The 23847-nt window shown below is 39.9% G+C and overlaps 1 protein-coding gene across 2 annotated transcripts in view; it reads left to right on the top strand.

The window, feature by feature from the left end:
* Positions 1 to 23847, top strand: part of ACBD6 (acyl-CoA binding domain containing 6) — a 116250-nt gene that overhangs the window by 5405 nt on the left and 86998 nt on the right. The window contains exons 2-3 of one of the 2 annotated variants that reach the window (XM_067535149.1): positions 4570 to 4634; positions 5053 to 5149. The exons of the other annotated variant lie outside the window; for it this stretch is intronic. Of the exons in view, the coding sequence (XP_067391250.1) occupies positions 4570 to 4634; positions 5053 to 5149 (162 nt within the window). The remainder of the gene's footprint in view (positions 1 to 4569; positions 4635 to 5052; positions 5150 to 23847) is intronic. 2 annotated transcript variants of the gene reach the window in all.

Below are 23847 nucleotides of genomic sequence, written 5' to 3'. Positions count from 1 at the left end.
GTGGTCAGACAAAATTCAAGCGTTAAAGTCCTGCACTGCTAGCAAAACAGGGCTCACACTAATGTGTGCAGGATTGAGCACATAATCCTGTGTTTCTATGTGACTTTGCTATGTGAGGATTTTTCAGATATGGTAGAACATGATTAAACCACAGGTTTGTACTGAAAATAGATTTTTTTTTTTTTGGCTTACAGTTTACTGTAGCTCTGGTGTTGTGCTGAGTCTGGGTCAGTGTGGTGACATTTTTCTCTCTGTGATCTAATGGGCATCATATCACCTCCTGATTCCTCCCTAGCATTCAGAATTTAGAACCCTTACTAATTGGCAGGTGAAGCAGATGCTTCTCTTCACCATCCCAGTACTTGCAATCCTCACTAATCTGAATTAAGGCCCACCCCACAAATCAGTGTAGATTAAAGAGGTTTTTCTTCAGATGCCCTTTCAGTGCAGGACAAACCACAAGAAGGAAGTCCATTTCTGCCTAAGAAATTGTATTCACTTGGTCAGCTGGAGATAGTACAGCTTCAAATGTAGTCTGGGACCATCAAATTCTGGAGCTAGAGTTCAAGTTTGACTTGCCTAAAAGAATGTTTTATATGGTGGGAAATAACCTGCAGTCTGGATATCAATTGCTTTAAAATCTACTTCAGTTGCTGAGTAACGTAAAGAAAACAAACCACAGACCATGATTGTTTGACATGAACTGGGGTTCTCAAGCTTTTTCATAGCATGGACCATAACTTAATAGAGACACTCATGGACCCCTCGCCTCCTATTCAAAATTGCCTGGATCAACTCCCCATGATTTGCGGTGTCATAACATGGCTATGGCAAATACAGAAATTGCTTGCATGGAAAAGAGATATGAGGGAGGTATTTGATGTATTCTGGCTGTCTTTTAATGCAGTTTATCAACTCGAAACAAGGAGAGCCAGCAACAAGTGACCAGTCAGCCCTCCATGGACAACAGTATAGGAACTTCTGACTTGTAATAATATTTGGAGCCCACATCTTTCTGCTAGCTCTGTAGAAGAAGCTTTCTCAGCCCTCAATTGTAGGGGCAAGAGTGTTGAATCTTTCACAAATGTTTTTCCCCCAATTATTTGTCAAGAATTTGAGTTAAATATTCTAACTAAAATCATTCTCTTCTCAGCTGCTTTGGTTTCAGTGTCATGTAATGTCAGAATCACACTAGTTCTCCATTTCTTCAGGGAGTTGTGCAGCAAAATGTGAGAAGTAAAGACCTGATATTTTTAATGTAAAAAACCAGGCAGTGCCCTATTCCTCCCTTCGTTCCATTTCTATTTTTATTTTTGGACATATCTTTTGTAAGCCACCTTAATACATCATAAAAAAACAAAAATGGCAAAACCACATTTTATTTTCTTTTGAAGATCTTTTTTAGGCAGTGTTCCTTGATCTGTGTTGGCATCAGTACTGATGCTATTGCACAGCAGGAGGGAAATCAATAAATACCGAATTTAAAGAGGGGAAACTATTGTCAGATTTTGAAGAGGATCTTAGAAAATAATTATTAAAATAGTAGGAAAAGTACATGACTTGTTTTCAGAATTGTTGGCTTTTTGTGTGCAATTGGGATATTGGGCTAGAGAATTTCCTGGTTGAGGGGTTCTATTTTGACAGTAGATCATTTCATTTATTTTTCAGTTTGTAAAAATGCACTCTACTCAGTGTCTCAGAGAGCAACAGAAAGTGTTTAAAACACAATCTAATTCACAGGCTGCATAAGATAGGACTGACAACAGTTAAAAGAAATTATATTCAAGTCCCCATCAAGCACAAACCTGTTTTAACAAAGTACATTGCTTTGAAGGCCTGCTGAAAAATCCTGTGATTCAAACAGGTAACATATTTGACATGAAACAGTAAAACAAATATTTTAGAAAACTTATTTCATTTTTAAAAAAGACCCTCCATTCCCTTTCTGTAAAAATCTAAATAAAATTACTGCAACCTTCACATCTAATTTTTTATAAAAAAGCATGATTGATGATTTCAGATGCAGCATAAAACACCCTCTTAAAGTGAGGAATCGTTAGCTGATCAAGCAGTTTAATTGGCTGAGCAGCAAGACTGTTTTATAATAGTTTGATAGATGCAGCTTGATTTTTGCATGACTAGCAATGTCTGACTAACACGTCATGATCTTTGAAAACTGAGTGCCCGTGTTTATTCCATCAGGTTAATTTGAACATCCCAATCCTTCCCATATTTCTTTTATGCTGGATTTTCCCTGCATTAGAGAGACTTACTGTAACAATTGCTTTCAAGAGGATTATTCCTGTTTGCATCAGCAGGGCTACTCTGACTTGGCATCTGGTGTAGGAGTGTGCATTAGCTGAGAGTCAGAGTTTGTGATATTGTCATTTATGAGTGATTAAAAAGTGGCTTTTTAACTAATTGGCATCCTGAAATGTTTGGTTACCAATGCAGGAACATTTAATTACTTTCTTTGTTTTAAAAAAAAAAGTCCATGTTTCGTTTTATGTAAATCCATTGTTCATCAAAATGATGTTTAGCCTATATGAAAATTGCTGGTTTGTATGCAGACACCAGTAATAAGCGAGATGGGCATCAACCTTCTATTTGGTGTCTTTATCCTCCAATGATAGGGTCTTGTGATAAAGTCAGGCCAGAGGGCCTCAAAAGGGCATACCAGGGCCAGTATGTAAGCCCATGAATGCCAAAAGCCCTTTTTCCTGCAAGCAGAGGAGAGATGATTGCAGGGCAATTAGAGACACCTGGACCCAATGAAGGGCTAGTCCAGGTGTACTTAAACCCTGCCTTCCCTAAAGGGAGGGGGGGGAAGCATAGGAGAAAGAAGCTGTCAGAAGGCTTGTGGCAGCTGGAGGAGAAACTTCCCCTAGGCTAGGAGATGGTGCTTCTCCGCAGCCAGAGGGGCAGAGAATGAGACAACCCTTGGCCCCAGCCAGCAGGAGGGAGTCACAGTAAGGTACCTCCCTGGCCCTGGGGGCACGCTGAGGGGAAAGGACAAAAGACTTGTTCAGCCTGGGGAGACGGGGTAACCGGTGACTCCCTGGCCCACTACAGGGGGTAGAAGTGTGAGACCCACAAGGGTGAAGCTGGTTGTTTGCCACAGTCTCTACATCCAAATATACAGGTGCATTTAAATTAATTACAGAGGAACAGACCAACAGGTCTGTTGTTTACTATCTGCCGTTCCTTATTCTATGCTCCTTGGTTCCCCTTAGGAAAAATTCAGCTTTTTAACACCTCCTGGACTAGTCTTCAAAAAATTTGTGCCTCTCAATCTCTCTTCCTCACCCAGACTGTGATCCTGTAGTTGCTCTGTGCATGGAACTCCTGTTATCTTCAGTGTGAGCTTTGGACATGGAGCAGCTGGTGCCCCAGGCTAGACTAAGCTTTGGGAAATGCACAGTATTCCCTTTGTTGGTGACCGTTACAGAAAGGCAGCTATTGGACTTTAGTCAAATAAAGGAAAGAAAGCCTTCCTCGGCATTCCTTATATATTCATAGATATAACACGTGTTAATGTGGGAAAATATCAGATTCTAATTTACATGAGGTTAAAGGGACATTACATGTAGTTGATGGCCACTCTAAGGCCCCCTTTATGCTACCAGATCAGTTTAAAAGGGTCTTCTGTAAATGAGACTCAGGCCTCCTGTGTCTACATGTGGAGTTCACTACACCCCTCTAGAATATGGGATCATCACTATCTCATCTCCTTCGGGATTATTTACTCTCACTTACCATCCCCAACTCATATTCCTTCCATGAACTACAGTCCATTAACACTTTATACATTTCTATTCTCTAGCCTCCTTTTTTTCTCTTGCCTCACTCTGCTATAATTAATCATTTGTTTCTACCAACAACTCTATCCTCTACTCCACAATTTAATTCTTTTTCTCTTTCTGACCAACTGGATCATCCCAACCACCTCCAATTTTGACTCACTTCCCATTTCTTGTGTATCTGCTCCAGTTGCCATTTCCTGGAGGAAATCCAGAGATCATGTGGACTTCTTCCACTCAAGTTTGTCCTCTTTTTATTCAGCATGACCATCAAATGTAATTAAACATAGCCCACTTACTTAGGCTTTGTGTAGAAAGGAGGTGAATTTCATCCTTAATGAATAATCATAATATGTGGTTTAGCTGTGTACCTACATTCCCTAATCAATCAGATTTTTCTTTGGTCTTGTTGAGGATGACTAATGGGTAATATACATAATATTGAGTGAAAATTACTCTGTAGCATTACCCTGCTGGGTAATATATGTAGAAGAAATGATCTGCATATCAGACTTGCATCTCTGTATCCTGTACAGAAAATAACAGGAGGCCAGGACACCAAAGGTTTTGGGAAACTGTTGAGAGGTTTGCTGGGGAGAGAGTGAGCTAATAACTATTAATCAGGCAGGAGAATAAACTTGCTCTGAAATCAAGAGGCATAGTAAATCTGGATATTTGCTTCTATGAATTGGCTAACAAATTATAATGATAAATTAAACTTTATCCCTCTCTACCATTCATTGTAACAAAGGAAATTTTTCTTCTTTAGGTCAAATTTGGAAACTGTAACACTCCCAAGCCCAGCTTCTTTGATTTTGAAGGAAAGCAGAAATGGTAAGAGGAAATCCTTGCAATTCCTAACAATTTCCAGGTTCCAATTTTATTTTATTTTATTTAAGATCACATCTTTTAGACTGCTTGCAGTAGAATATTACTCTACACTTATCTCTGTTAATGATTAAAGTAATCCTTCAGGAAATTCTTAAAATGGTGTTGCCGTTCTGCTAATTTACTGGTGTGTTGGTTAAATCAGCAACAAATAGATATGCACAGATGAAGGAATTTGTCTTTTTATGCCTGACTAGAGGAATGATGGCTTCAAATTGGGTAAAAGACGCCTTTCCTTGTCCTGGAAGTATGTAGATAGGCTTGCATCAGGCCTGATCGCTGTGTTTCCATTGGTGACAAAGAGTACGAGTAGGATGTGTCAGTTCTACTGAGTGGGTCATTTATGTTTTGCTCTGTATCCCAGGGAAGCGTGGAAAGCACTGGGAGATTCTAGTCCCCACCAGGCTATGCAAGAGTACGTTGCCACAGTGAAAAAACTGGATCCCAGTTGGAATCCTCAGGTAGGATAAATGGAAATAAATAACATGCAGAACTCAATTAAACACATTTTTATTGCACATCTGAGTATTTTGATAAAGTCTTCATCTAAGAGGGCTCCAGGTTCTTATAGAAAATTTAATTCACTGCACAGGAAACTTAACTACTTAGACGGAATAGTTTTAAATAGCCCAGAATGTATTTCAGCTACCAGATTTATTATTTTATCAGATATTTAAGGGTTTCATAGTATCTCTGGTGCATGGGCATTGTCTCCTTTTAAGAGGATTGTTTTTTAACAGGTATCACCTTTAATTGGGCACCATTATAGCATCAAAATAGTCTTTGTAGGGTGATTGACTTAAAATTACAGGGGCACTGGAATGTCTACACCCTTTTTGTACACCTATTAAAATAGCTACTTCAGGCATGTTGATTTTATGACAGTAAAATCTTTGTGGTTTTGTTGCTCCTCCACCTTTGGAAAGAGAGTTCTTGTCTGAGCATTAGACCTGGAACCAAGAACTTGAGTTCTAAATTCCAGTTTTCATATCTCCTGTGGCTTTAGGGTACATAAGGAACTGCTATATGTCAGCTTCCCCATCTGTAAAGTGGGGATACTAATGCTTCTCTGTCTCAGAAGCATGCTGTGAGAATTAGTTAATATTTGTAAAGTGTCTGGAGCATGAAAAGCATTATAGAGCATCCCTAGAAAAATAACTATGGACTGTACAATCCCATTAACATACAAAAGTCAAAGTGATTTGCCATGCTCTACCTTACATAAAATCTTGTCTAAACTAAAACATCCATGCAAAATAAGGAAAAAATCCAATAAATATTGATCAGTTAAAAGCCTGAATGAACAAAACACCTTGCAGCATGAACTGAAGCTCAAGTATTATTCATAAAGTAGGGGGAAACCCTTTTTAAATCCTTATGGATGCAGTCACTGTAATGCAGCTTCTGTTGATAAATAGAAATCTCCCCACTGAAATGTCATGGAGTGTGGCAATGCTTACCCTCTGTTGGTGGCCAGTTCTGATTTGGGTGCTACTTTTCTGCAGCAAGAATCTGGGACATGAATTCAAGAACCTATTTCGTTTTTCAAAATTTCTAAAAAAGAAGGAGCTGGAAATCTAGCGTCTTTCCTGGCAAAGAATGAATGCATCTGAGCATGATATCTCACACCAGTGTCCTGCATATACCTATCCCTTTGACTCCTCAGTGGAAGGTGGATAAGCAGAAACCAGCATATGTGCTGGTCATGCTAATACAGCTGTTGGAGGCACTTTCATTGATTGCAGTGTCTGTGAAGTGAAGAATTAAAAGGGCACCATCAAAACAGTAGGCTTAAAAATGGATCTGTCATCATTGTGCCAATTCAGAATTTTTACCTTGAGGGACGAGTGAATCATAGTGTTTTCTTTTGTTTTTCTGTCACAATTAATTTTGAAAAAAAGCACATGAATTCAGTGCTGGGGAAAGGTGTTGAATGGATATCCCTGGAGACTGAACTCCTCTGTTCACATAGAGAGCAGGCATTGTCTCCCATCCTGCCCATTGACCAGGAAGAGGAGTTCAGTCACCAAGCTCATTTAACCTTGGTGCTTTTGGGGCTGCTAATAGTGGTGATGATTTTTTCATTGTGGACCCTTGTTCACTGGGAAGTGAACTGAGATCAAAACTCAATAATTTACGGGTGTGAAAATTTTTGAATTGTGTTTGTAAATGTTATGTGACTTTGAGAGTCCTGTCAGGAGAGAACCCAGCTGAATCTGTATAGTGGTTCAACACATTAGTGCACAAGCTTATTTACTGTGAGTTTCACACTCATCTGTGCATTCTTTTTTTCATGCCTTTTTTATTTTATGTTTTCAGACATAGAAATATTGTTTGAGCAGTTTGGAAGCAATGATAGATTCTGAAAGGGGGCCACTCTCAAGGCAGATAGGGCCCAAATTGTTTTATTTTGCCAGTTCCATCCAGAAGTGAGTGCCTGTGTCCAGCAGAGTTTATTATTCTTACAGCTTTGAAGCCAGTAAAGGGGATGGTTTGAGGAGTTCCTTTTCAGTAATTGTTTTACTCTAACATTTCAACACATCTAAGTTTTGTAGATTGTCACATATGTAGATATGAATTTCTTTCTTAAAACTTCAAATATAATGAGTTTTTTCTATATGCTTTCAGCACTCCAAGTATAATGATAATGAGAGAATTATTAATTTGTCCTTTAAACGGCAACCTCTTGTCCCCATAATATTTTCCATTAATTATGTATTGATTAACCAAGTTAGGAACAGGACACAGAAGAACCAGTCCTCCCCTTCTCTCGTCTCTATGTGCGGTGTTGATCATGGCATCTGTATGCTTTGATTTTGTTGCATCTGTCCACCTTCCTGCAGCCACAAGAGGGAGCTCTGTTCATTATAATAACTAAGGTATATTTGTCATGCGAAGGTGGTAAAATAATAATCATTATAATTTTCAAATTTAAAATTGAATTTTAAAAAAAGATTTGTGGGTACAGTACTAGGTGCTCAATCACTGTCTTTCCTCCTTACGAGATCAGCTGCTGGGCCTGAACTCTTAAGGTTTTTCCCATGGTAATTAAATTATGAATAAGAAACAATAATTGTATGTATCTGATAGGCTTTGCTGAGAGTAAATATAGTGTGTCTTATTAGCAATATGAAAAATGTAGCTGTTCAAACTGGATTAAAATTGCCAGCGTTTTTGTTTTTTTTTTTTGACTAGAGAGCTATCAGATTTTAAACCTTCCTAGAGAATCTATTCCACAGCGTAATATGTTTCATTATCAGAAAATTTTCCTGATGTTCATATACATTTTCCCCTTAATTTCATGAGAACGTCCATACTGGGTCATACCAATGGTCTGTCTAGCCCAGTATCCTGTCTTCCGACTGTGGCCAATGCCAGGTGCCAGAAAAAACGTTCTTTAAAAATTTGAACCTCTGTTCTTAGGGGTTTTATGGTGCCATAACAAAAATTCCTTTCAGATTGTAAACTCAAAGATTGTTTTAAGATTAAAAAAATAAAATGAAATAGAAGAATTCAGAGATTGCACAGTCTCCAGGTACACAATGGAGGAGTTGAAGAGGGTCCTTTTTGTGCCAGTGGAGTCAATGGTATTGTGTACATCTCAGTAATTGACTAGGTTTTGTAAGGGATTATTTATTCCCTGCAAATCTGCAATTCGTAGAGGTACAGACCACAGTCTGCGTGCCACTGCACACAAACAAAGTTAGGGTGCATTCTGGGTTATTGCTTCTCATAGCAAAGTGAGTATCAGCATACTAAGTGCTTGGCACACACATGCAATAAAAATAAATAATAATAACTCCATTTATTTTAGTTCTTTCTTCAGTTCAGACTTTTCATTTGCCTCATTGGCTGAAACTTTGGCACTTCATGACTCTAAATTCTCCTTCTTCCCATTCTTTCATTGCAAATCTGCCTGTTGCCATCACTGTGTATCTTCCCACATACAGTATCACCTCAGATCCATCTTTGCCAAATCCTCCTGCAAGCCTTTCTTTCTTCTTATCTAGACTATTAGAGTTCCTTTCTGTGTGGCCTCAAGCAGGCCCAGAACACTGCTGTGTGCCTCTTATGTGCAACAGGAAACATGATTGATCACATCTCCCTGTTTGCAGGATCCATTTCTGAACTGAGAGTAGCATTTACCTGGGTTGGGATTTTGCAATATGGAAAAGAAATATTTGAAAGGGAAATGTTAGAGTCCGGAGAAACATAAACATGTTTGCCCTTATAATGGAGACTAGATGGAGGATCTTCCACTTGATGACCCAGATTGCCAGTTTTTACATCACTTGTGGTTTACTAGCTTGTGAATAAAGTTTTAATAATAATGCAGAACCTAGGATTCTTCCTGTGTAATAAAGAATAAAGTAATCAGAGTCCAGGCCAATGTTTGCACATGGATCAGGCAAAGCAAGAAGACAGCTCTTGGTTCTGATGATGGGGTTGGGGGGGCAGGATTCCCAAATCTTGGTGAGACTTCTTGAGCCCTTTCTCATGGTGCTTGAAACTCCAATGCTGTGATTTGCAGGGAATAAATATACATTTATATTCAAACTGCTGGTCTTTGCTGTTTTTTAAACTCTTTCTATGCTGTCTATGATGACTAATTGACATCAATAAAACACTACTAGTGCTGTGTTGTTAGTGAGCACAGAATTGAAAGCAGCCACCGGAGAATCACTGAAGAGACTAGACAACCCTTCTGATAAAAACAGAGCAAGCTGGAAAGCAAGTGACGTTGCAGGAGTAACACAGGCACAGAGTAGACCCGTAAGCTTGCATGGAATGAGTAAGTTATTTGGTTGAACTCTGTTTGTTCAGAATGGGCTGCAGGGGGCAGTATTTCATAACATGGGCAGCCAACCATTAGAAGGTTCATGGATTTTAATCTGTTCCTCTGTGTTTGTCACTGTTCAAATAGTCTTTCTCTAACACATTTAAAATATTATTCTTAACTTGCTTGTACCTAAAACGCGTGTAAAAGAGAATTCACAATTCAAGGGTACTGTGAAAGTCTGGAGAATCTGGGTTTTTTTTAACCACAAAAACCATGGGGTACACTGAATCTAGAGTCTGCAGATGGAACTGGATATTATTGATGTAAGCTCAGGAAATATTCTAGTAACAAATGATGCAGCTTGTTTTAAATTGGTTAATGTTTCATATTTATTAGATCTTGGTCTGAACCAAAACTCCAGATCCAAACTCAGAACCTCTATGACAGAAACCAAAACTCTATCCAAACATTCCAAAACTTGGGGTTTGAAATCCAAACCTGAGGTTTTACAGAGCTTTGGTTTAGTGCTCAACTTTGGCCCTTTAGAGGGAGTTTTGAGCAACAAATTCTGATTGAATTTCAGATCTAAGGTTTTATGTTGGGCCCATGCGTAACATTTTATTAACAAATGGGTAAATGTTACTATCCTTCTGAATCCGCATATTTGTTACTTGGTATCCCAGGTCAAGAGAACTTCTGTATTGGAAGAATTTAAGTAATAACTTCAGTAAATTTTATTGAAAAAACTGTGGCCCATAAACAACACTAGAGCACCCATCATGCCTTCCTAGTTTGTCTATCACGCAAACAGATGTCGCCTGTTAATCTGGCCAAACAGCCAACGTTTGCAGTCAGGGTGAGAGGCACAGAGGTTTGGGAAGGATTACAATGGGAGTGGGGAAAATAGGGGAATGATGTGCTGGGTTTGTACCTAATGTGAAAATACCATTCATTACATCCATCTTATTCATTTATTTTGCTGGGATGTGGATAACTTTGTTTATAGTTTACCATCCAACAGGAAAAACTAGTTCCCTCTTGTAAACTAAGCCACCTTTAGCATTCCATGCATGTAAAGCCTTTGGAAAATAGCAAGTCCGATTTATTTATTTTTTTTAAATTAGTGATCCTGTTGAAATGTCAGAATTAGGTCTGTGACACCCTTTTGTTAACTCACCTCTTTATGCCTTGCTGTTGTGGCACATATAATTGCATATGTGGGATTCCCCTATCACTCAGATCCCTGCAAATCCTAAATGAACGGTGGCATTTCAGGTGCAGTTCTGAACTGTTTGGATTTTGTTTTTTTTAATGTGTTAACTCCTTGTGTTTAATTGACTTTTTATGGTAGTACCTGCTTCTGTATTTTTACTTGAAAATTAAATCAATACTTAGTAAAATATAAAAATCTGTTATTGAGGTGTTGCAAAAACACACACACTGTCAATAGGAAAACACATAATAGCTATATTTTAAAGTTAACTCATTAATGCTAAAACCCCTCTAAAAGCTGGCTATAATTTTAAAGACTTTGCTTTAATGGTAACTCTGTGTGTGGGGAGAAGCACCAGAAGCTACGAAAAAACTTACTATATTAGCCACCACCACCCTGTGCGATCTCATTTTTAGCCATCTTCTGTTTTAAATTTACATCTAGACTGATATGTGGCAAATTTCATTCCAATGTCAATTAAAATAGCTTAGTTATAAATCCTTCAAAAGCAGTGTTTATAATGGAATAAAGCAGCTAACTCTTAAATGTGATAACTGGTACTGCAGTCTCAGCCCACACCAGACTTCATAGTGCTGGCTGTTTGACAAGCCGATTAACGTTGAGGTTCTGCTCCCATTCTCCAGTGTTCAGGCACATTTACAGATTGGTATTGTTCTGGTTTGTCCCCATGAATCCATTTGGTTGGATCAACTGCTGAAAGGCCCAATATTTTAATATACAATGTGATTCTCCACCCCCATTATTTTTATGCCAGCTGGAAGAGAAGTGTTCATACCCATTGTAGTTAAGAAGGAATGTCTCTGGAACTGTGTGTGTGTGGTTGGGGGGGAGGGAATTAGAGGAGTAAAGGGAGACTTCCTCTTATAGGAATCTGCGAAGTGCACAATAGAGCTGAAATAAAGGGGGAGATGCACACCATAGAACTCCCAGTTAATGTGCAGCAGCTCTTTGTCAGCACACAGCTTTAGAACATTAGTAGACATTAGACTAACATTTCAGCTGATGGGATGGAGCACCTCATGACACCTCTCCCTGCCCCGCTGCCACTACAGATTCAGTAACATTATGTGAGCTGGCCCTACCCAGTGAGGAAGATGTCCATTGTTTTAGAATCCTGGCTGTGAAGTGAGTTCCTTTTGGTTGTAAGAATAGTAGTATGTGTTACTAGATACGCCTGAAAATACTTTTCTTGGTGTAAGAGCAGCATTTCTGGAGTGATTTGTGAGTGACCAAGAGAACTGTGATGTTTAATATGGCTCATTTTGTTTTACCCAAATTGGAATACCGCAGTTCATTAGATGTACAGGTTAAGAATTTATGGACCTTTAACAATTTGAATAACAATGTATTTTAAAAAAATCAACCTCCTAAATCAGTATTAAGGGAACAGTCCATTTTTACAGTTTCATAAGGCAACATAATACCACTTCACAAGTACTAGCTACTCACAACACCTATGCAAGGAAGGAAGGTAAGATATCATAGTCACCTTAGGGATGGGGAAACTAAGGGAGACGCCAAGTGCCAAGACCACAGAAGGAGCCCATGTCATCACCAAGATTAGGCTGTTACACTAGTGATGGGTTGGTATTGCTAAAGACAGGTTCTGGTACTGCTTGGAAGATCTCTTTAGATCCTACTACAGAATCTGAGCCTAAGCCTGTGTAACCTACTGGTGACTAAAATGCTAAATGTCTGATTTCAGTAATTAGCCAGAAAGATAACAGTTGAAACTTCTCATAGGGAATGTCTGGTATTACTTCATAGTTTTAACCAATCCTTCCAGGACTGAATAATTAAAAAAACCCTTAATTTTTTGCAGGTTCTACTAATAAACAAAGCCGCACACATATATCATCAGTTGTCTGATTGGACCTCTTCATATATGTAACTGCATTTTGTTTATAACTTTCATTATGCTAGAAGGATTAGCTTAAACCTCCACTCCTTCCATTATGTGGGAATATCATGTTACACACCTGAATTTAATTTAATTTAAAGTTTAATGGTACAGTCCGTAGCTTTTTACCTTATAAATCTTGGGAACGTCCCTATTTAAAACAAATTGTCTTCCCTCATATGCATGCTAGTTTTAAAATAAACAAACACACACAGATTAGTGGCCACTTAATAATGGACAACAAAAGTACTAATCCATTACTGTGAATAATAAAGAAAGAAAGTGTTTTTTAAAAAAGTAATAGAATGGTTTGTCTTTTATTTTTCTTTGTTTCTGAAACAATGTCAACAAGAAACAATCTGGCAACTGTCCTTCATGAACCTGTAGTCTGAAATGGAGGAATCTAAGGTGCAGTACCTTAGGCTGAATATGCATTGTGAGCGACTAAATATTGTCATATGCCCTGAATGCTGTATTTGTGGAGCTCTCAGCACTGCTGTTCTAGGTGGCTTTCCTTTTCTGCACAGGCAGACATACTGACAAATGATTGTCAGTTCTTGTCACTGGAACCACAATTTACAATGAAGCATAGAAACAAAACACCAGAATTGGAGTAGGAGTTCCTGCTTCTCTAAAGTCTGGTTCTGACCCCAAACTCCATATAGACAAGAGGGGATAAACGATGAGCTAGTGTCTTCTACAGTAAATGTAAAGAAAACTGGAATTAGTTAGTGTTTCTTTTATGAATTTGTGGGTTGGTTTGTGTTGTCTTTGATTTTATGTCTCCATAGAAATTTATGGTCTCTGTACCTTTTATTTATGACATTGCAGTCCTCTTTCAGGCTGTTGATTGAAATACAATGCTAAAAGACTGTAGCCTGCATTTTATAAAGGTTTGAATTTAGAAAAAGCCAACCAGCAGTACAAACAGTTGTCCAGATCAAGACTGCTGGAAACTTCCTTTGTTAAAGTTCTTTTCCTATATTTTGGTACTTTTTGTTTCCATGTTCTGAAACCAATGATAGGAACATCATTTCATTGGGATTTAAGGATCTTAGTTGGTTCTCTGGAGAGGTAGAAATGATAATAGTAACTAAACATGAAATAGTTTAGAGAGAAAAAATAACTGATTAAATCCTATCAGATCCTGCCTGGAAGCATATTACATGGCAGCCAACAACTTGTCTCAGTGTATGTTGTACACCATTACAGAGCTTTCTGGGGATACATGTTAAAAATAGTGGTGATGACTTTAATAAACCAAGAGTAGAAATGTTCATTTTTATTTGGTTGAATGTTCAAATGAATTCAGCTGAATTCACTTGTGCTGTTTGATCTCATTAATTGATAAAGGTATCATGTACTGCATAAAATATATTCAAAGAAAGAACAGTTTAAAAAAATGACATTTCTGTGACATCTTAATGCTGAGTGCATTGACACAGCATGTCAAGGTATTAGGACTGCCTGGCCATGCTCATTCTTGGATGTGTCAGCAGTGAGCTGGGCTCCAGGTGAGTATGAAATTTCTGCTTGTTCAGATCCTCCCCTGGTGCTTTCAGTGAGGGTAATGTGGAATACACAGATGGAGGAAGAATTTGAGAATAAAAATTACTCCAGAGAATTGCACTAGTAGACTTTGTCTATACTACAGAGTTTTGTTGATTTTAAGTTATGGTAACAATCACAAACTGTTATAATTCCATTTGCTTGTGCATGTTCACACAATGCTCCTTCTGTCAGTGCAGTGCATCCACAGTTGGTGCTTTAGCATCAACAGTGAGAGCAGTGCACTGTGGGTAGCTATCCTACTATGCTACTCGCCTTCTTCTGCAGCTAGAAATTGTGGGAAGGAGGAATGAATTGCAGTGCATCACGGGTGTGGACTCAACATCTCATGATGCAGTTTTTTCCTATCCCATCATTCCCATGGGCTTCCAACTGCGTTTCGCACCATTTTTCAACGGTCCCTGTTTACTGTGTGCCTGCCATCTCTTCCTGAAAGGATGGATCCTCTCTACTGTTGTGGTCACTGTTATGAACACATCACAGCTGCTCATGCAGTATATCGTGAGCTCTCAATATGATCAGGAATCCGATGTGCCTGACCTGCTGTGCGCCATGGAAAGAACAATGCCAGATTACTTTTGGCATTCACAAAGCAGCTGCACACAGTGGATCATCACTATTGGGCTTGGAAAACAAGCACTGAATGGTGGGATCGCATTCTCATGCAGGTCTGGGATGATGAGCACTGGCTGCAGAACTTTTGGATTTGGAAAGCTACCTTCCTGGAACTTTGTGCAGCGCTCCCCCCAGCACTGTGGTGCAAGAACACCAAGAGGGCAGCTGCCCTCTTGGTGGAGAAGCGCCTGGCAATCACTGTGTGGAAACTGGCAATTCCAGACTGCCACCAGTCTGTCACAAATCAGTTTGGAGTCGGGAAGTCCACAGTTGGGGCTGTGTTAATGCAAGTATGCAGGGTCATTAATTGCATCCTGCTAAGAAGGACTGTGATTCTTCTAAATGTGTGTGAAATAGTGGATGGCTTTGTGGCAAAGGGATTCCTTACCTGTGGAGGGGCAATGGATGGCATGCATATATCAGTTTTGGCTCTGGACCATCTTGTGATGGAGTACATTAATAGAAAGGGATTTCTCTGTGGTTTTGCAGGCACTTGTGGATCACCATGGTCATTTCACTGACATCAACATGGGGTGATCAGGGAAGGTGCATGATGTACGCATGTTGAGAACACTGGTCTGTACAGAAAGCTGCAAGCAAGGACTTTCTTTCCAGACCAGAAGATTACCATGGGGGATATTGAAATGCCCATAGTGATCCTGGGAGACCCAGCGTATCTCTTACTCCTTTGGCTTATGAAGCCTCACACGGGAAACCTGGCAGCAGCAAGGAGCACTTAACAATAGGCTGAGCAGATGCAGAATGACCGTTGAATGTGCATTTGGCAGATTAAAAGCTCACTGGTGCTGCCTTTATGGCAGGTTAGACTTAAATGAGGCAAAATATTCCCATGGTCATAGCAGCCTGCTATGTGCTGCATAATATTTGTGAGGCTATGAGTGACAAGTTTCCCATGGGGTAGAGTGCCAAGGCAGATCGCCTAGCAGCTGATTTTGAGCAGCCAGATACCAGAGTTATTAGAGAGGTACAATGGGGAGCTATTTGAATTAGAGAGGCTTTGAGGCACTATTTTGACAATGAGCACCAGTAATGTCTCTTTCTAGAAAGCATTCTGCCATGCTTTGTAAACTTGCCGTCTTTCACAAAAATTTTGATGATTGATGCCTGACTGTGATTGGTAGTCTGCAAATGTTCCAGTTGCCACTGTGTATTAACTCCAGCAGTAACTACTGCGTGTAGGAGACAAATGAAGATTGGTTATCTTTCAGAGAATGTTTTTATTAAATACCAATTAACAACACACAGAAAACACTTGGTGGAAAGAGAGATAACAGTAAAGGGCAATCTCCTGAAGGAGGCTCTCATAGGTGTGTGTAACTCCAGGCATCATTTTGGAAGCTGTCCAAAGGGGTGTAGTGAACGGGGTACTGTGACGGGCCAGGAGGATGCATGGAATGTGTGGGCGGAGTTTGGGGAGGGCATGGAAAGCAGTTCTGTATGGCCTGCAGGGGAGGATGGCACGAGCATGCATGTGTTCTGTCTGCAGCGCGATTAGGGACTTCAGCATTTCTGTTTGCTCCTCCATCGCTTTTATCATCCACTGTTTGCCTTCTAAATTTGCTCCTGGCTTTCCTTCCTCTCCTGCTTATCTATTTTATGATTTTCATTTACAATCTCTCTCCACACCCTGTGTTCTTGTTTTTCGGCATCTGAGGATTGGAGCATCTCTTGAAAGATGTTCTCCTTTCTCCTCCTTGGTTGCTTCCTTATCTGCCTGAAGGCTACATCTGCAGAAACACAAGAGACAATAACAGAAGCATGATTGTTAGTGCTCTCTCAGCATTGAATCATTATAGTAAAATACACCTCTTTCTCAGTATCCCTTAGCAAGCACCCTAAACATGATGAGTTTGGCTGGTGGGGAGGAGAGGGGTGGGTGCGCTCAAGTTGGGGAAAAGGGTCTCAGTGGTTTTCTAAGGCGATCACTGCAAGTGACTAGGGAACAGATTATAAATTCTACCACCGTTTTTTACAGGCGGGGGTCATTCAAGCAGGTATCTTACTCCTGAGGGTAAGCAAGGATGTAAGTGTGCATCTCTTGCATGTGTGTGGCTTCAGACTGGGTCCCTATGCTGCTTGTCTTTGTGCCGCTTTGGTCCCTGCAAAAGTGATTGCCAATTGGTGTGGGAAAGCTTCCTACAATGGGGGAAGAAACAAAGTAGCTCTGCCAAGGAACCTTCAGCAGAGGATTGGTGAGTACCTCCAGGAAAGTTTTCTAGAGATCTCTCTGGAGGATTCCCATGAAATCTCAGTGTGCATTAACACACTGTTCCGCCTCACTGCATAGCTGCACAGGGGAATCTGAAGCACACACAAACACTGCTAGTCTTGTACATTTCTATTCCTCACTTCCAGCATATAACAAAACAAAGGACAGCTCTACCTCATATAACCGAGCAGCATCAACTCAAAAAGTTCACTTACCAGGACTCCCCTCTCCTGCATCATGTGCACCACAGACGGAGTGCTCGGACTGGCTTGAAACCTCCTGGGTCGAGAAGAGTTCCTGGCTTGCCACGATATCGGACGACACTGTTGCTTGTCCCATCTTGTCCTCCACTCGACCTCTTCATCCTCCACGTCATCCTTGGGGTTGATGCTGCTGTCTACTGCTTCCAGCCCCACTTCTCTCCCTGAAGTATCCATGGTGCTCTTGATGGTGGAGTCACCACCAAGGATGGCGTCCAGTTCCTTATAGAAGTGGCAGGTCTTTGGCACAGCACCAGAGCAATGGTTTGACTTCCTCACCTTCTGGTATGGCTGCTTCAGCTCTGTTATCTTTGCAGAGCACAGATGAGTGTCCTATTCACAGCCTTATCCAACATGCCGCGAGAAATATGACCGTACGTATCTAAGTCCCTATAACTGGAGTGGAGCTGGGACTGCACAGCCTACTCTCCCTACAGAACCAGCAGATCTAACAAGCTTGTCTCTGACCAACAGGAGTTGGTCCAATAAAAGATATTACCTCACCCACCTTGTCTCTCTAATATTCTGGGATTGACACAGCTACAACAACACTGCATATTTGAGACTTTGCATGGAGAATATGGAAAATATGACTGACTAGATCCAGTGTTGGCAGTAGTAATGCCTTATGCTCCCCTTGCAATATCTCCTGACTGGTGCAAAGTTAACCTGTCACCATTCTGGATGCTTTTCAAAGTGTGTATATGCTAAGCTTTTGACCATGCAAAAATGTATGCAGTAAGTATTATGAAATCACGGAGTGTAGATTCTCTTAAGTGCAGAGATCACTCTGTTGTTGTAGCCATTTTACCTTTTCTCCATAGAATACCTAATTACTAATCCCCAAAAGTGATTACAGTACAGTTATTAATGAATGTTGTTACTAAACTCATATTTTTAACATCAGAGCTATTTTTGTATCATAAGGTCTCCAAATCTTTATGAAATTGCTACGCTTCTGTTTATATTGCACTTGTATTGTCCTGTGAATGCAGGCTTAAAAATAATTCTTGCAGGCCTAGATCTTGTTTACAAGGTGAGTTTTTACAGGTGACTTTTATAAGCACCAGAAAAATTGTGTGGCAGTTTAATGGAATCATTGATAGAACTTAACTGGACTGTCACTGTAATATAAAAAAAAAAAAAGTTCTATTATACTGGAGAACATAGAGAGAGTTTATAGAACAGTTTGCTCAGATTGAACAGATCTTCAGTGATCTTTTGAAAATGTTCCAGCTGCTGAGTCATGCATGCACACACTTGCTGAGGCTGCTCTTTAGAGTCTAGAAGCATTGTTGAAAGAGGAACATTAAAATTGAATTTTTATGACAGTCATGAATAGTGTTGGTGGGGAGGGTACGGTTGCCTTTCATGAAAGGTGACTTTACAGAAGAGTCTAATAGGGAGGCTGCCCTCTTAATGAGTGTTTTTATTTTGTTTGGTTGTAGTTACTTTTTACAGACTAGCACAGGTTATCTCTCACTGAGCTGTTCAGACTCCTTAATGGAGTGGAAGGATTTTATGAATGCTGTTTAAGTATTTAATACAATGCCTGGATTTTGAGTAAAAAATTATTTGGGCTTTCAGCATGCTGAGCTCTAAGGGTTAATATTTTACCTTCATCCATGTTGCATTGTAGTGTGAAGTTCACCAGTGCCCTGCACTGTAAACTAGAAGATACAGGTGGAAAATATCTTTGGAGTTGCACATTATTTGTTCCTTTTTCATGCTTCATTAGCAGTCCTGTCAAAGGAACGTCCTCCATTGTTGCAGTGTTGATAGCCTTTTTATTTCTAGAGAGCGAAACATCCCTTTCTGGGGGCTTTGGTCACTGGGCCACCTGCATTCAGGTGGAGCTTACCCTCCTCCCATTGACTCTTCTGGCACTGGCCTTAACTAGTAAAGGAAAAGACAGCAGCAATTACAGCACACACAATTAACGGGCTTCTAATCTCCAGCCTTGCGTGTAATTGCTGCTGTCAAATTCAATTAGTGTCTGCCCAAGTTCCCTTCCCAGGGGGACAGCCAGGCCATGACACAGAGGGAGGGAGAGAGTATCTAAAACTTTAGGAGGGTTTACATGTTCATGCTGCTTCTCTAACAGTCCTCCCCTTCTCAAGTTGTGTCCAGGGACGTCAGAGCATTGTGTGATGATACAAGCAAGTGAAGTAGATTTAAAGGTCCCCTGGTTGGATTTAAATCTGTGAATGTTCTCCATAAACCCTCCTGTGCTCTGAAACTATACTGGCTTCCTATGATTCAGTAAGCCCACTTCAGGGTTTTACTTTTGCTATTATAATGCCCTACCTAGGAGGTTAGCCTGTCATCTTATTTCCTATCATAGTAATTGAGACTGGTGGGACTGAAACTACTGATCATCCCCACATATAATTTAAGGAGGACAAAAGGAGGCAGAGCCTTCTCCACTGTGGCTTTGTGACTTTGATGATCTCTCCCCTACTGCTACTACTAAATGGTACATACCAAAGAATCATCCTTTAGGGCAAAGTTCCAGATATTAACATTGTGAAATTCCTCAGTCAGTTCATAGAGAAATTGCTGCATGGCAACATCATGGACTACCATTATTGCTATTGGGAGTTATCCATGTAAATCCACACCTATTGGATAGGAGCGTAAACTCCTGAAAGCCTCCCATATTGGCATGTATCTGGAAACTGATGGCACAAGACTACCTGAGAAAGGTGGTAGATTTTAAGAAACAGAGGCACAAACAGGAACTGAAAGGAGATCTAGGGGAAATTAAAAACATTCACATTTGATGCCTTCAAGACATTGGACATGGTCTCTCTATATATATTGCTAAATTTTACAGATTATGCAGCTCATAGAAAAACTTGTGGCTCCCTGCTAAAACACTGTCGGTAAGACTCACTAAGTGAAACCCGGCCCCATTGAATTCAGTGAAACCAGGATTTCACCAAATATATGGAAGGGTGGTGCAATCTATCAAAGAGATTGCAACTATGTTTGTATATTCAGATAGCATTTGGCATTTAGAGGAAAAAATATTACAGGGTACAGAAATTTACTCAGTGGCATGGGAGCAAATCTTGATCAGTCACCTGGTTTATTGGCCACCTGCTGTCCTGTAACTTTGTTGTTTTACTATCCTTGATGTTATAAATTTTTAGTACTGATTATTACTGTATAAAATTCTTGATGGTGAGTTCATTTTTCTCAATATGGCCTTCTTTCTCAACCTCCCTTTAGCAGGTATCCCAGCTCTCTCTCCCTGTCACTCTGATGACCAGAGGGATTACATAATTTCTTCCGTGTGAAAAATATAATTAGATTTCAAGTCTGTGGCATAATGCAATAGTGTATCTTGCCCATCACTTCCCTGATCTGTGCTTCAGCCTACAGCCTGGTGACACCAGCCTCCATGACTTCTAAAGGCTTTGCACTTCTTCAGGCCTTTCTGTTGGTGCCAGCAAGAGCCGGGGCTTTGCAGTCTCTTTACTGTGTCTAATACAAAGCAGTAGTTGTATAGCCTTTAAACTTTGTTCTTCTTTGGACATCACTAAATGCCAAGCTAGGCACAGGTTTAAATTTCAGTGAGGAGATTTTCTCATTTCTATGCAGTTTTTGTAGTATACTTAGTGTGTTTGGTTCCCTTGTGCGATATTAGTTGAGGTGTACTGTGAATTAAAGAATAGTTGTCTTGCAACTGCAATACTGAGTCCTAAAATGAACTTGGGTTGGTGAATGGAGATATTACATATGCATTATGACTATATAAAGTAATACATCTGTGATATAAAGGTTTTATCAGCAAGTGTGTGGGATGGCCACAACTCATAAGTGATGAGACTTCAAGTGAGTTATTCAGCTCATCCAAAATAAGTGCTGATAAACCCTTAATGCCACAGCATTATGTATTCTGTATGCTACAGAAACTATTTTAGAAAGAAAGGTTTTAGTTTTAATTTTTTTTATTGGGGCTAATTCTATTTGTGAAGCTCAGGTACCTTTGATTACTGAGAGTCCGGTAGTATAAGGCTCAGAAGAGAATGATGAAAGCTAATATGTTAAATATCTCTCTAAAATGTCACCTAAAATAGTCAGGAGTAAAAGCAAATGCTGTGTGTCCCACCTGAAAGCTGGGAACCTCCCCTTTTCAGTTATGTAAAGCTCCCATTTTTAGCCACATGATTTTGGACTTTTACCATACTATTGGCTCAGGACTGAATATTGACTGTTTAGAGCCATAAGACACGGTAATTTAGGAGAGGGGAGAGGGTTTTAATATTTTGGGGATGAAACAAGAAACATCATGCAGGGTTTTTTCCTTTAATTAAGTGTACATTCGATGCATTCAGGGATTTGTGATATTAGATGTAGTCCTGGTGAAGACATATTACTGGGTAGAGTGCAGGTGAGGCAATCAAAGGTACTTTATAAATACAATTTATCACCACCAACCAGATAGGGCTGGAAGGGACCAGGAGAGGTCATTTAGTCCATTCCTCCGCACTGAGGCATGTTTATGTATATACATATTATACATACATGTTGTAAGTAGGCAGAGTTTCCACTGTGTCCTGAACAAAGGTTAGACCATAGCATTAACTTCTTCCTGGGATGTGGTTTTACGGGTAACTCGTATGACAATAAAAGTTAAATACACTTCAGATAAAGCTTTCTCCCTTAACTAGGCTGTTGCTAGGATTTCTCTGTCCCTATTTCAGTTTTAGAGAGAGGCTCTGACCCCTCTTTTACTCCTAGATTAGTTGTGTCCAATGAGGTTCAATCTAACAGAGTGATTGAGCAGCAGTTACTTTGCATCTTTATGACGGGTTTACATTTGAGTTTACATTGAGTCAGCAGAAGGCACCTGAATTCTTGTGCAGAGCCCAGAAACTACCATTTTGTTACATAAACTTACATGTGTTTTTTGTTCTTTTAAAAACGTACATCCAAATGAAAAGTGCTTATCTCAAACCTTCAGCTCTATTGATGAATATATTTTTAAAAATCCATACAGAAATAACAAATCCCAGTTTATCCTCACCCATGCAACTGGGGTTAATCAACAAAGAATTACAATTTAACACTACTCCATATTCTGCTGGAAGATACCAACTCTTGTCCCATTCTCCAAAAGCTCAGAAAGATAAGTGAGCTTTACTGTGTGCTCTGAAATTCAGCAAATGAACAGCTTTTCAGGAGCAAAGTGAGCGCTGAAGTTCAGGGCCCCTCAGAGAGAGTGTATGTATGTCTTTGTAATACGTAATTTGTTTTTATTTTTATAGAATGCTTAGCGTGATAAAACCATACTCTTTAGCTCTTTTATTTTTCAATCATCATTAGACTTTAATGTTGTTAAAGCTCATAACTGGGTTTGAGCTGCTGTCTCTTTGAAGAGAAGATGAAGCTGAAATTGTCAGTGAAGCATTGGACAGGGTTTTTTAATGTGTCTGTCATTATATGTTAACCTCTGAACTGGGACACCTGACACCTCTTTTATGACTGACAACAATTTAAAAGTATACATCTTGACATCACATATAAAGGAATAAGGGGGAGTGGGAAAAAATGAATTAATGATATTAGCAAATATTAGTCCCTATATTTCCATTCCATTCAGAATGAGGCTGTCAAGCCCGCAGTCATCTGGAACAGCATTGTCAGTGACAGCCAATCAAGGTCTGATTGTACCTTGAATCAAGCTGGTCTTTTATTGACCAATATAATGTACTGAGGGAAGAACAAGGACACGTTGCTGTCTTTATGTCCCAAGAAAACATTTACTTTGCTTCTGGAACTCTTGATACTTAGCATGTGTTCTAAAGTGATAGTTTATCTGCTTAGTGGAGTTGAGGATGGCCGTGTGTGTACATGCACCATGGTGAAGGGATGCCCAGCATCTTTTAATATGTGCATGAATTAAACACTGTCCAGGAGGAGAGTGTTGGATTGGAAGGATGTCTAATGGATGTGCTGATTTGGAGAGCTCTGCTGTGGCTTCTGCCAACAGGACTCCTGCGGAGTCCCTGTTGAAACATAGTGCTGCCCCTTCTACTCCTCAGTAAAGGAGCCTGAAGGGAAGATGGCAATGAGTATGCTGCCTTCCCTACCTTGGGGTCAATCCCTGTTACAGCACAAAGGTTCAGAGAGATGCAGAGAGGTGCAAACTGCAGAAAAAATCCAGCCCGAGCTGTCCTTTGACTTTCCAAGACATGAAGGCAAAACTGACCAGAGAATGGGAAATCAAAGTCAAGGCAGATACTTAAGTCAGCTAAGAAACTTGGGATGCCAATATACAAGAGTTAAGAATGAAAGTATAAAATTTTGATTACCCCCACCCCAAAGCATCTCCTCTCATTATTCTTTTGTCTCTCTCTGTGCTTTTCTTCTGCCCCCCATGCTTGTGACACAAGTGCTGTCTGCCAATCTTTCCCTTTTGCTGTTTCAAACTCTCATATTTCCCATAGTTTTTTAACTACTAACTCAAATGTAACCATCTCCCCAACTTTCTATCCCTTTACTCTATTGCTGTTCCACTGAATATCACTTTTATGGTCCTGACCTGTTCCAACTGTTGTGG

The sequence above is a fragment of the Emydura macquarii genome, unplaced genomic scaffold (genome assembly GCF_026122565.2).
Source record: "Emydura macquarii macquarii isolate MOO-44397 ecotype Brisbane River unplaced genomic scaffold, CSIRO-AGI_Emac_v2 contig_3477, whole genome shotgun sequence".
Classification (NCBI taxonomy): Eukaryota; Metazoa; Chordata; order Testudines; family Chelidae; genus Emydura; species Emydura macquarii.
This window is presented reverse-complemented; position numbering and strand designations above follow the sequence as displayed.